Raw genomic sequence first — 12,485 nt, forward strand, 5'->3', positions numbered from 1 at the left:
AAAGGTTCGGCTCTTTTTACCTGAAACACTGAATTCAATTACAGAGTAATACAGAAAAAATATGCAACAGGGAAGCCAGATCAGAAGGACCTCAGTGAAAACCTGGCAGCTACTCAGGGACTTGCTCACATGATAATGGAATGCAACAAACTTTTTGAGGTGAGTGAGAGACTCAAACGGCATTATTCATGGCCATGTAATGGAGCATCCTTTGAAGTATTTATGTTTATGCTTACATTTTCTGTCTTGTATTAGCTCAGAGATTGATGGTGCCTCACTTATTTGTAAACTTGCTCCATCTAAAGTTTATTTATCTCATTTCTTTATGACTGTTCCCTTCTAGCATTCAAAGACACAACTATTAAAAATGCAGGGTAATTACTCTGTGGCAGTTTTCAACCCAGATTACTGGATTAGGAAATTTTAGTCTAATTAAAATAAATATCTGCTATTTAAACATTTCATATTATTATAATGCTTTTAGCACCTCAATTAAAACTTATTAATCTCAAAAAGAAGAGCCAATACATTTTATTTCTGCATGTCATGCAATAAAGTTAAAATTACATAGGGAGATGCAGTCTCCCTGCATCTTTCACTGCAGGTGGAGGAGAGAGAATCCTCATATCTCCCTTCCCCAGAAGCACAGGGCAACATATGTGGGGGCTAGAGGAGTAACACAGCTGTATTGACATGCAGCTGGTCAGTCTAATATGGTTCTGCATGAGTAGCGCTATTCTGAGCCATGGACTGTTTCATTACACTACCTTGATTTCTCATCTTGCATAATAAGCAAAGACAGAAATAGGTATCCATTTTACAGATCACAGGCTCGTTGCAATTGGATGCTGAATGGTCCATCGGCCATTGCCTTAAGGAAAAGTTCTCAGCAGGAGGTTTTCCCTGTGTGTTTTCCCTCCCTTCTGTGGCACAGGTCCCACATGAGATGGTCACCCAGTCCCGAAACTCCTATGTCGATGCAGAAGTGCATTCTCCCACCCTGGACGAGCTCGGGAAACAAGTGGATGAGGAAGGAGGGAACTATCAGATGTACCTGGAAAGTCTCATGCAGAATCTCCTGAAAGAAGCAAAAGAGAAATTCAAAGGATGGGTCACGTGTTCCAGTATAGAGAACACAGAACTCGCCTACAAAAAGGTAATTTGGGGAGACGTGGAAGAAGCAGTAAAGAAACCAAAGCAAAATACAGACTAGCTATGGGACACGCTGACTTGTTGCATGGCTAAATACATACCCTTCTGTCTGGTGAGGCACGTTTTGTTCTTTTTTTTTTTTTTTAAAGACTACTAAAAGCAGTTAAAAATGTAATAAAACAGTGATTCAAGTATGAGATTCCAGGAAAAGGCACACAAAGCAAGCTAAGGTCTCCAAAATGGGTAAAGTAAGCGATACAGCAAACACCACAACCAGAGAGCAAGCTAAGAGTTTAACAACAGATAACATTACCTGGGTAAGCTCTTTGACTGGGGGACAGGCAAAGTTCCCGACCATCTCCTGTTGTTTGCCAGCAGTTTGGAGAACACAGTCAGATCACAGGTTTTAAAAACCCTCTTCAGGCTGCCCGCGGCTTTACTTAGCCAGGCCAGCCATATGGCTAGTTTTATGCCTGACCTTCTTGTCCTTGTTTCCAGGCGATTTTTGATATCTGCAACCTTTATCAAAATTTCTGAAGCTGTTCCAGGCTCTGTCACTTCTGCAGGGAAAGCCAGACCACTGCAGCCAGGAGGAGGGTGCTGCAGGGTCCCTGCAGACAGCGGGGTTCAAGGCTGCTGGAAATGCAATGGCAAAACAGAGATCTGCGAACTAGCAGCAGCTACCAAGAGGAGGGGGTGGATTAGGGGTGGGTGACATGAGTAAGGTAGGGGAAGGGCACTGGGAGGTGTGTGGGATCTGGACGGTGAGGGGGCAGGGAGTCTTAGGGGACAGAGGCAGCATTACCCCTATTTGGGAAAGTGCAACCCCTCTGTTAGGGCAAAGAAATCACAGTTACTCTGGTTTGTAGCAAGCTTCTATGAGTAACCTTTCCAGGGAGGGACTGCAGGAGGTTGGGGAGGGAGTAAGAGGGCTCAGGTGGGAATAGGATGTGGGAGAGGAGGGGGAGTGAATAGGGGCATGCACAGGTCTGTGGTCAAGGGGATGTGAGACTACAGAGGGGATTGGGACCCCCAGAGGCTCTAGGGCAGGAGGATGGGGGAACTGAGAGCTTTGGGGAGGAGGAATTATAACAACATAAAATCGTTTGGTGGGGGGAGTGGTTCTAGGGACACAATCCTGAGTCTGTGGGAGGTGCTGGAGGTGTCTGGAGCACTAGCACTGGTACGTGAGGATGCCAGGGTAGGGAGGGGCTAGAAAAGCAGGGCTTGCCAGATCCAGTGCTTACAGTTAACTTGTTTGCTGCCTGAAATATGACAGCCCTAAAACCATGCAGAAATGCTGTACGTGTGGAATGTAGGATATTCATCTTTTATGTAGCCTAGCACTTTCTGCTCCCCTTACTGCATGCTGTGGAGGTGTGACAAGTACAGGAGCGGTGAGCTAGGAAAACTCTTCTGCTTAGTAATTCACTAAGCAGTTTGTGTGTTTCTTCTTTGAAAGGCATTTTCCCAATACTTTCCTTGCAGCTATTTTAAGGAGCAAACATCTGTGTATCTGACACATAAGTGAATCAACATTTGTTCTGCTTTTCCACCAATTAACCAGCAGAGTTAATTGACCCTCAGTCCCAACTAGTGCATCAGATTGTCCAAGGTGGTAGCTTTATTTCAGCCCAGGGTTTTGGTCTCTCCTTTCATCTGTTTTTACTTCTACACACACACACATTCTTCATCACACTTAGGATACTTGGTGTTGAAAAAGTGTCTGTCACACCAGAAATACTACAGCAACTCCACTGGTACTATGGGAACTGGTCCAGATATACAGTGGTGTGAGAGCAGAAGTAATGTATCACTTCAGTTTTCCATCCAGGACCAGTATGCATATGTTTTCACATACAGAAGAGCAGCAGCAATAGCAATAATAGTAATGGTTAGCAGGGAAGTATGCATGCTCTTAAGCTAAAGCCAGATACCCATACCAAGATTCTGTCATCACTTATCCTCTGCTGAACATATGCATATAGATCATGGGGGGTTATGTTCTTCGTTACTTTACTCCAGGTTGGGGATGGGAACCCCCTAAGGCTTTGGAAAGCCTCGGTGGAAGTTGAAGCCCCCCCATCAGTTGTCCTGAACAGAGTGTTGAGAGAACGTCACCTCTGGGACGAGGACTTCTTGCAGTGGAAGGTGGTCGAGAGCCTGGACAAGCAGACAGAAGTTTACCAGTATGTTTTGAACAGCATGGCTCCTCATCCTGTCCGAGATTTTGTCGTTCTAAGGTAAGCCTAAGGGAGGTTCTCCAGTACCTTTGCTTCTTGCAGTGCATACAGGAAGATCTGATCTTATCTCAGCCTTCGCATCTGTGTAAATGTGGTTCGAGAACTCTACTTCTGGGCAGCAGTGTTGATTTCTCAGACTGAATTAAAATTGTTCACCTACAGCATGTTGACCTTTTCTCTGATGTAATTTGAGCAGCACATACTCCTGAGGCCATAAATATCATTTCTTCCTTAGAACAGATGTCTGATAATAGCTGCTGTTCTCTCTTAGCTTTGTTTGTTGTCAAAACAGTGCAAATAGAACCCAATTGGTTTTTACACTGCTTTTGCTGTTCTCTGGGGAATGTTTGATGTTTAAGAGCTGAATGTTTAGTAGAGAAGATAGCGATGCTTTTAAGCTAAGGTTGTTGTACGGTGTGTATGTAAGTTGTTATTTTAGATTTGCAGTTGGAGTCTTTGTAGACCAAGAAATGCTAACCTATAAAAATCCTAGTGTGGAAATGAACAGAAAGAGGCAGTAGATATGTATTCTGACTGTCTTCCAGGGGATGACATCTCTTAAATAAATGTATAGCTCTGTATCAATATTCTAAATTCAGTCCCAGTTCTGCCATTGTCTATCTGCCTGTACAGAACAGACAAAATAAATTCCTCTTATGCATCTTCTGCCTTAAAAATCCTGGCCCTTGCTTGCTAGGACTTATTGTGGAGCTGCTGACATATTTCACTTACAGGGTCAGTCCTACAGTTATTTATTTCAGGATGATTTTGTACATTCCCATTCTTGGTCCCTGCTTGCTTTGATTGAAATGATGTGCTAGAGAAATACTAAGCAGTTTTGACAAAGGAAATAGTCCAGTGAGTCAGAATTGTATTAGAGGGAACAAAGATTGAAGGAAAAAGATGAGCCCTGTAAAAAATAATTATAACAGTACATTGCTTCTATGAACTTCAGTATTCTCTTAAAGAATGGTAACATGCAGATATTGTTGGTATAAGGGAAGAATTATTGGAACTCTTAGGGGAAGAGTTTAAAAATATTTTCTGTAAGTTCTTTATAATGTGAAAACACCAGCTCTCCCATTACTCTATTTCCTTTGCTTCCCACAGTATACTGGGCTAAATTAATTATTTTATAATTAATTTTCTTATGTAATTGACTTAAACCAGTGATAAATTTGGCCCTCCACATAGCACCAAGAAGACTTCCTGGGAGCACTGGAGAGGTTTTGATGACCGTAATTCTGTCCTCTTATTTGCCACTTAGTTCACTATTAGGTTTCATGGTGTTTTATGTTCTTTAAAGACCTGCTGTGCAGTCACATCAGTTAAAGAAAAATCTTGCCATTGAGTCCTCATTCTTTTCACTAACCCAGGCAGAATGACCTCCAAGGACTGAAATACATATCATAAAACTGAATCCTGGTGGGTTTTTAAGGGCTGAAAACAGCCGTCAGGCAGATCTGTCAGAGTCTGTTGTTTATCTCTTTTGATTTATATCATTAAGTCTAGAGCAAGGTTAGCCAGCGATATCGCAGTCAATTTGATACCTTATGATTGGTGGGAAGTGAACAGTGAAATTATAAATCACCTCTGAGGACATGATAATATATTTTAACGGACAGCAATTTTCTCTTTCCCAATCAAAGTTTTGGCTGTGAAAGGATAAACTTAGTTGCTTTTTTTTTTTTAATTTGACAGTCATAACAAGGGGATTAGGCTCCCTTGAGAAGACTCTAATGGTAAGAGGGGTGATGTTTCATATGCCTGGGATCTGACACAGCTCTCAGCTGCCCTGCACAGGCATCACTTTTCATTAAAGATTCCTCAAGTGTTTAATGTTCGTTAAGTATCACAGCATCTCTGTGAGTTAGGTGTCATATTCGTTTTTACTACTGTAAGATATTTAGAGAAGTACAGAAACTGGCCTAAATCTGTATAACTGGGAATAGGAACCATAAATCCTCTGCAATCTCTGGGATACATAGTTTTCCACTTCACAAATGGCCCAAGTAAGTTCTGCATAGTTACCAAGATGATACGGTCACATCTAAGCACTGTGCAGGCATTCACAGTAGATGGTTCAGTATTTCACAGTAGACCTGAGGTGATTTCCTACTCTCCATGTGTTTCATCAGCCAAGATAGCTCATCATTTTTATTAATGCACAGACACACGTAAAACTTTCTGAAGTCAGTATCTTCCTGCATTGTCTTGAATAACAGCTCAATTTCATATAAGAAACATGCAGAATGTTAAAATTATCTGCTGAAGTCCAAAGTTCAACAGTCCTTGAAAGCAGCTTACCTGCTAAAACATGATACTTCCCAAGGTAGCATAATCCCTGTCTCAGACAGTCCATGGTGATGGATGCACATTACGCAGCACAGTGGGAATTTCTCATTTCTTCCCACAGCATAGGAAAGAGCATAGACCTATCCTGTGAGATTCAAGGTGATGTGAGACACCAGAGTATGTAGAGAATGCTTACAGAACAATAAAAAAAGGTTAAATACTAAAGTCTAGGTCTTCTGAACCTGGTGGAAAACTTCCACAGCACATCAGAGAGGCTAGAAACTTGGGAGGGGGAGGGAATGAAATGACTGACAGCTCAAAATAAAAATACATCTTAACAGGCCAGCCCAAAAGCTGAGTACTTGTGAAAAGAAACACATGGATAATAAAAAAACAACTACCTGTCATTGGCTAACTGACATATATGGTGACACGGTCATGAAATTTCACTGTTATATTACTTTTTCCCAAGTAAAATTTACTCAGTAGTTGTGTAACAGTGGTGAGACAGAACGTGGTTCTGTGGTCCAGAAAACACCCTTTTTCTATTGTAAGGGAAAAGAACATGGAGCATAGATCCTGTTGGGAGAAGAGGTAGATGAGCACATGATTATGTTAGCAGAGGCTTCAAAAAAGCTTGTTGGTTCTTGCTATTTGGCATTGGAAAGGAGGAGGACCTTTCCTAGAGGTGTCTCTTTTTGGAGTGACAGTGAGGAGAAAGGAAGCAAACAGATAAGCAATGCCTTTGGGTGCCTGGTTGACCAGTCCTTCTAGGACAGTTGGCGAGGATGTTGGTTCAATCGTTTGCTTGGCAGCAAACCAAAGCCTACCTAAAGAAAGGGAGCCTCAACTTCACTATCGCTCCTATAGGAGTAAACATGAAATTTTAGCCTTTAGCTATTCCAACAAACAAACCATGTCAAGACCCTACTTTGCCATTGCTGCTTGGAGTGTGTGGTGGCAAATGTCCATCATGTAATTGCCAGCAGCCACCTGAGGAGACTTTCCTCAGCTGCTGTGTGTCATTGGATATAAGCAGCAGAACATCCTGGTAAAATGTGCTGCATTTATACTTATCATCACCAGGAGTATTGTACATTAATGTGATTGATTAAATAAATGCTTGTCATGAAAGGACACTTTTTTTTTTTTTTGTTCTTGGAGTTTCAGCAGTCAGTGTAGGTGGTAGTGAGGATTTCTGCTGTGCTAAACTGTATTTGTTGTTCTGTAAATCTGCGTGGGTGCAATCCAACACTTTAGCCTTTGTTCGTTGGCTTATGCTCACTTCATGTCCTTTCCAAAACTTCTGTCTATCTGCAAAAGGCTGTATCGTGGTCTGTAACACATGATGGTTACAAAGTGCTCGTGTGGAGAAGCAAAACTTCTCCACCTGAAGCCTGCAGCAACATAGATGGGTGGCCATTCCACATCATGGCCGGACTCCCAGCTGGGGTGGGGGGACAACAGCAGCATCAGGTGGATATCATCCTTCAGGAAAATAATGTACATAGCACTGATTGCAAGATCTTTCCCTGAGTTGTTTCAGAAGGTGGGATTTTGGGGGGTTGATTTGCCTCCTTGTGTACCCATGTATCCCCAAACCTCTGAGCAGTTCTTACTAAAATTATGGTACCCACTGCTAAAATTAATACATCTACAGGAGAGGATCTAGCTCTAAAATCTGAGCTTGATAAGTTTCTGTAGCCTGTTTTGAGCGCTAGTGACAACAAACTTAGAACACAAAAACCCTCTGGGGACTCCTAGGACAGTGGCGTTGCAGGCAACAACAAGGATAGGCAGACAAGCAAACTGTGACTTTAATTCGGATTCTTACTTGTGTGCCCAAAAGTTTCATTACTAAAGTGATTCCATCTTGAATGTGTTGCTGCAGGACATGGAGGACTGATTTGCCAAAGGGGACGTGCATGCTGGTTGCCATCTCTGTGGAGCACGAAGAGGCTCCTCTTATGGGAGCTGTGCGAGCTGTCGTGATGGACTCTCAGTACTTGATAGAGCCATGTGGCTCCGGAAAAGCCAGGCTGACCCATATCTGCAGAATTGACCTAAAGTAAGCATCCCACCCGCAAAAGGCAGATGTCCATTCAGCAGGGCAAAAACCTCAAGCTCGGGGAGGGAGGGGGTGTTGGGAACAGAGGACACGGTCAATGTAGTTTTGCTGCTTTGGAGTCTTCCTGCAGTTTTTTTCTATCCACTAAGCTCATTTCTCTGCTCAGCATCTAGCACTGTTATGATGTGATCATAGAAATAAAATCTGCTTATTTGATTACTGCAAGGGAGAACTTCAGAGTACGCTTACAATAACAAGTATTTGAAGTCCCCACCGCCACTGTGGGCAGCGGGGAGTAGGAAGCATGGCAAGCCCATTCCTGCGGGGCATATTTCTTGAGTATTTGAGTTTCTCAATAATTGTCTTTCCATTTCTTCAGAGGACATTCCCCAGAGTGGTACAACAAAGGCTTTGGACATCTGTGTGCAGCAGAAGTTGCCAGGATCAGAAACTCATTTCAGCCTTTGATTGCTGAGGGACCAGAAACGAAAATCTGAGGAAGTGTTCCTGGGAGCGTGTAAGCGTAAATCGGGGTCTGGCAGGGAACAGGAAGGCTGAAAGCAAAGATCTTATTTAAGCTACAGAAGTCTGACCAGACCTGGGTCTGAACAAAGGTGAAACAGGAATTTTATAGGAAAGTTCTTTTATTCTGGAGACTTACCTCCCCCCTGCCACGTCCCTTCTGTATTAATTTCAATTATTGAAGTAAACATTTCTTCAGAGAGCTTTTGTCATTACTACTTTTAAATCAGTCTATTGCCATTACTTGTGTGTTACATAACTCTGGTATTTAAAGGCTTCTAAGAAGCATATTTTAATTGTAAATAAATTATGTACAGTATGTATATATTTATACTGTATCTATCTATATATATGTATATGTATAAATTAATTATTTTGTATATAACTCAGTGCAAATCACTTGCATCAGTTGGACCTTAAATGAACCTGTCATTTGTTTCTTAGTGTGTCACTGCTACATAAGCTGTGTTTGCTATTATCACAGGGCTACTGGGCATAACCTGTGTGATAACAGAAACGCCTGTTCTCAAATATGTTTCATGTTTGTGTATGCTGTGAGAAGGTACCTAGAAATAGATGTAGGAAGAATTAGAAGAACTAAGGAGGAAGGGAGGTTACTGTACGTTTAAAAATAATGAGAGTGGATCAGTTTCACCAAATAAAATACATGGAAATGTAACTGAGATAGACACTTTGAAGGCCATTTACATTCAACTGCAGAAAGTTTGTGACTGTTAGTACAAGGTGTTGAAAAGTTACCTATTGCCTTAATTAATGGTATATCTGCCGCTTGGAAATCTCACTATGTGCAGCGTTCAAAGTAACTGCTCCTTCTTGGAGAGCACAAGGTAATGCTGTGTGTATTGAGGTGTCTGAAATCAGACCGGTAAGTTATTAAGCTGTAAATGTTTTTTGTTTGTTTGTTTGTTTTTTTAAGCATTTTGTCTAGGTTCTGAACAAGTGTTTCTGTGTTGTTTTTTCATTCTCCCATAGAGATGGCTAATTGTTAAGAAACTCCAAAGCAGATTTTCCACATCCAGTGGACACAAAGACGTGCAGATGAATACCATGCCTTTAATATTCTTACTATACAACTAACTAAACTTTTTTTTAAGCTTTTAAACACATCTTGGAGATTTAAAAGACTAAATGCAGACTATGCTTGGAAAGATTGCTTTTATAGTAACAGCAAGCATCTTCATATTATATTGCACTGATCTGCATGATCCTGCCTCTGTAGGCATTGGTGGGAGCAGGATTAGCCCCTCACCATGGGGAGTAGGAGCCATTTAAGCCTATTATATCATTTCATTTTCAGGGACCTATTATTTTGCTAATGGAAGAATGCTTTAAAAGTAATAATAATAATTTGTGGACGTTACCTTTCAGGCAGGGTTCTGTTTTGTTTTTAACTAACATAAGACCAAAAATGATATTACATCTATGATTCAATAAGAATGTACAAGCCTGTTAATAATGTTCTTCATTAATCGCATTTGTTCACTTCGACTTATTTATTGCTGCATAAACCAGCTGAGTCATTCATAGCCAGTGCTTTAGCTCAGTCCTTCCAAAAAAATCCACTAAGATTTAGTATGAGGTCAATAAAGTGGGATACATTTCCTACATGAAGCTACAGTTTTATGCCCTGATTCAGTAAACAGGGAAGTCCCTTCAAAGCCAGTGCTTTGAATCTGCCCTGGGTATGGGGGCTGTGGGGCAGACACTGTATGGTCCTCGATTGCAGCTAGAGCTTGACCCCATGTGCCATGGTGCACACGTGTAAGGGCTGTGTTGGTGGGGGGGCTGCCCTGCAACCCGAGGAAGCAAGCTGGTGGGAATTTGGGTTGGGCAGGAGCAGGGTGACCCAGCATGGTGTCCCCATGGAGCAGCAGGACCCCAAAAAAGTCACCGTCATCTTCCTTCCTGAGCTGTCTCACCCACATTTTGTTGTACAACTCATAGGATCAGGGAGGTTGGCTGCCCATGAGCTCCTGCCTTGAGTTGATGGCCAACAATAGTTGCAATGTGCAACTACTGTGTGGTTTTAAGTCTTAAAGACTGGGGAGCACTCACACCCTTACATGGCTGTGTTGAGGTCTGGCAGTCACCAGCTGGCTGCAGAGCACCAGCACTGCTCATGTCCAGCCTTCTCAGGAGCAAGCAGTGACTTGCAAGCTGGTGAGGGTATGGCCAGTCCCCTGGTTCCAGTGGGAATGCCACCTCCTCCCCAAATGCCTGTAGCCATGGCAGCAGATTTTGTGCTGGCTGTTTTCCAAAACACGGGCAGTTAGAGCACTTCTGCTACATTAGTTTGCATAAATGAATACAATAGTGCCTCAGTATTAATGGACGCAGAATTTCTGGCCCTGGGAATGGCAGTTGTCTGACAGTAAATAATTTCTTAAGGAAATGAAGGGAAAATCTGGACAGTGGTTTTATCCTGTCCGACAAGTCATTGCTCAGCTGGAAGGGGCCCTGTGCCACCTGCCACTGTTAGCAAGGTAGGTTGTCCTCCTACCCTTGCAGAAGCTCTGTCATGTGCTTCTGCCATCTCTAAGCCATGTATCAATGAAATAAGATTTCTTTCAAATGCACATTATGCCATGTCTACCATTCAGCTACCACAGTATTTTGTATTGTTACATTGCCATTGAGAATACATTATGATAATTGCATTTTTAAATGTTATACTCATATCAATACCTCATATTTTTACCTCATCCGTTGGTATCAGTCATTAGTTGTAAATAAATAATTGCAGAGTTGAATAAATTTGCATACACTAAAGAATCACATTCCTTCGTGCGCTCATTTCATCCATTGGCACAAGAAACACAGTACATTTAAGCCCTTGCTTTCTTTATTGCAACCTGCCGTATGCTAAACTGTTCTGATATGGTACTTCAGTAATGATTTTAGGCTCAAAATGATATTGTTGTCCATCATACTTGTCGTATAGTATCCTTAGGTATACAAGAGCTTCATGGCAAAGATTGATTTCCAAAGAAGCTGTTAAGCTAGGATGGCTGGCTTGAGAAAGGTAAACTCAGGTCCTCAACAGTGTTTAGGTCCCTGACTCGCGCTGAATTCAACCATGTTTCTGCATCTATGTTCTTGTCAATAATTTAAGTCTAAGTTCATAGGAGTGACTGTGGAGCTGGGATGCTGAATGTTAGGTTCACATCATCAGATTTCAGCTATCTCAAATCCATCAAGCCACTGCAAAAGAGAAAAAGATGCAACAGCAGGATAGTGATTCCTGTGGTTTGTCTTACACATATCTACAGATGGAATAAATGTCCCTTTGGATAGGCCTATAGCTCTCCAAGTCTCTCTTGAATTATTAAAAGAAGCAGAGTCTCAGAAAACAGGATGCTGAGCAGGGAGTCAGCTATGAGAGACCATGTGGGAGGGTATAAGCCTTTACATCCCACCGTTCAGGGAAAGCTCAGTATTAAACTTTAGACCGAAAAGGAAGCACTTTTCGCCCGTTCTCTGCCATGGCAGACATGGGCAGCTGTGTAAGTCTGTCCTTTCTTGAAAGAAAATATGGTATGTGACTCTCATTCCCATCTCTCCCATCCACCCACCTGCAGCACTGTCAGGGCAAACAGACTGTCTTAACCCTAACAGCACTGATGTTTCAGCTCCGGGTATGTACAGTCTTTATAATGTTGAATTCTTGGGCATCCATCCTCTTTACAACACCTTGCAGGAGTCACCAGCAAGGCATCCCTCTGATGCAGTTGCTCTGAAGAATCGGTGTGAGCCTTGGAGGATCACGGCATGCCTAAGAGATGGCAGGAAGTTGTTAGACAAGAGCACAGGCTGAACATAGTGAAATGTCTGAGAGCTGAAAATGTTGGAAGAAATATCCAGAAAACTGCTGAAGCCTGCAAATCAAATAGGAGAAGACAAAGAGTGATAATGCTGCTCCAGCTTGATACTGACATGGAAGAGCTGGGGAGCAAACACAGACCTTGCCAGACAGAAAGCAGCACTTAAATGGCATGACCCAGTCATGATCCCTTGGGGATTTAGCCATGGCCATGTCATGCTCGCCTTGCCAGATGTGTGTCAATCACAGCTGCACAAGGGCTTCATTTGGATGGGTGCTGGGCCAGGGAGTTGCACACCGTGGTGTTCCAGGACTGGGAATATGGGGCATCAAACCGCAGATTCAGAACAAGGTGGGTGTTTGG

At 42.4% G+C, this 12,485-nt stretch overlaps 1 protein-coding gene across 5 annotated transcripts in view; it reads left to right on the forward strand.

Annotated features, from left to right (window-relative positions):
* Positions 1-8,255, forward strand: part of STARD13 (StAR related lipid transfer domain containing 13) — a 257,049-nt gene extending 248,794 nt beyond the window's left edge. For all 5 annotated transcript variants that reach the window (XM_075705369.1, XM_075705382.1, XM_075705375.1 and 2 more), the window contains 5 exons: positions 45-159; positions 935-1,156; positions 3,178-3,395; positions 7,582-7,758; positions 8,138-8,255. In XM_075705369.1, the coding sequence (XP_075561484.1) occupies positions 45-159; positions 935-1,156; positions 3,178-3,395; positions 7,582-7,758; positions 8,138-8,255 (850 nt within the window). The remainder of the gene's footprint in view (positions 1-44; positions 160-934; positions 1,157-3,177; positions 3,396-7,581; positions 7,759-8,137) is intronic.
* Positions 8,256-12,485: the final 4,230 nt, after the last annotated feature.

Source organism: Pelecanus crispus, chromosome 1 (genome assembly GCF_030463565.1).
Source record: "Pelecanus crispus isolate bPelCri1 chromosome 1, bPelCri1.pri, whole genome shotgun sequence".
Lineage (NCBI taxonomy): Eukaryota > Metazoa > Chordata > Aves > Pelecaniformes > Pelecanidae > Pelecanus > Pelecanus crispus.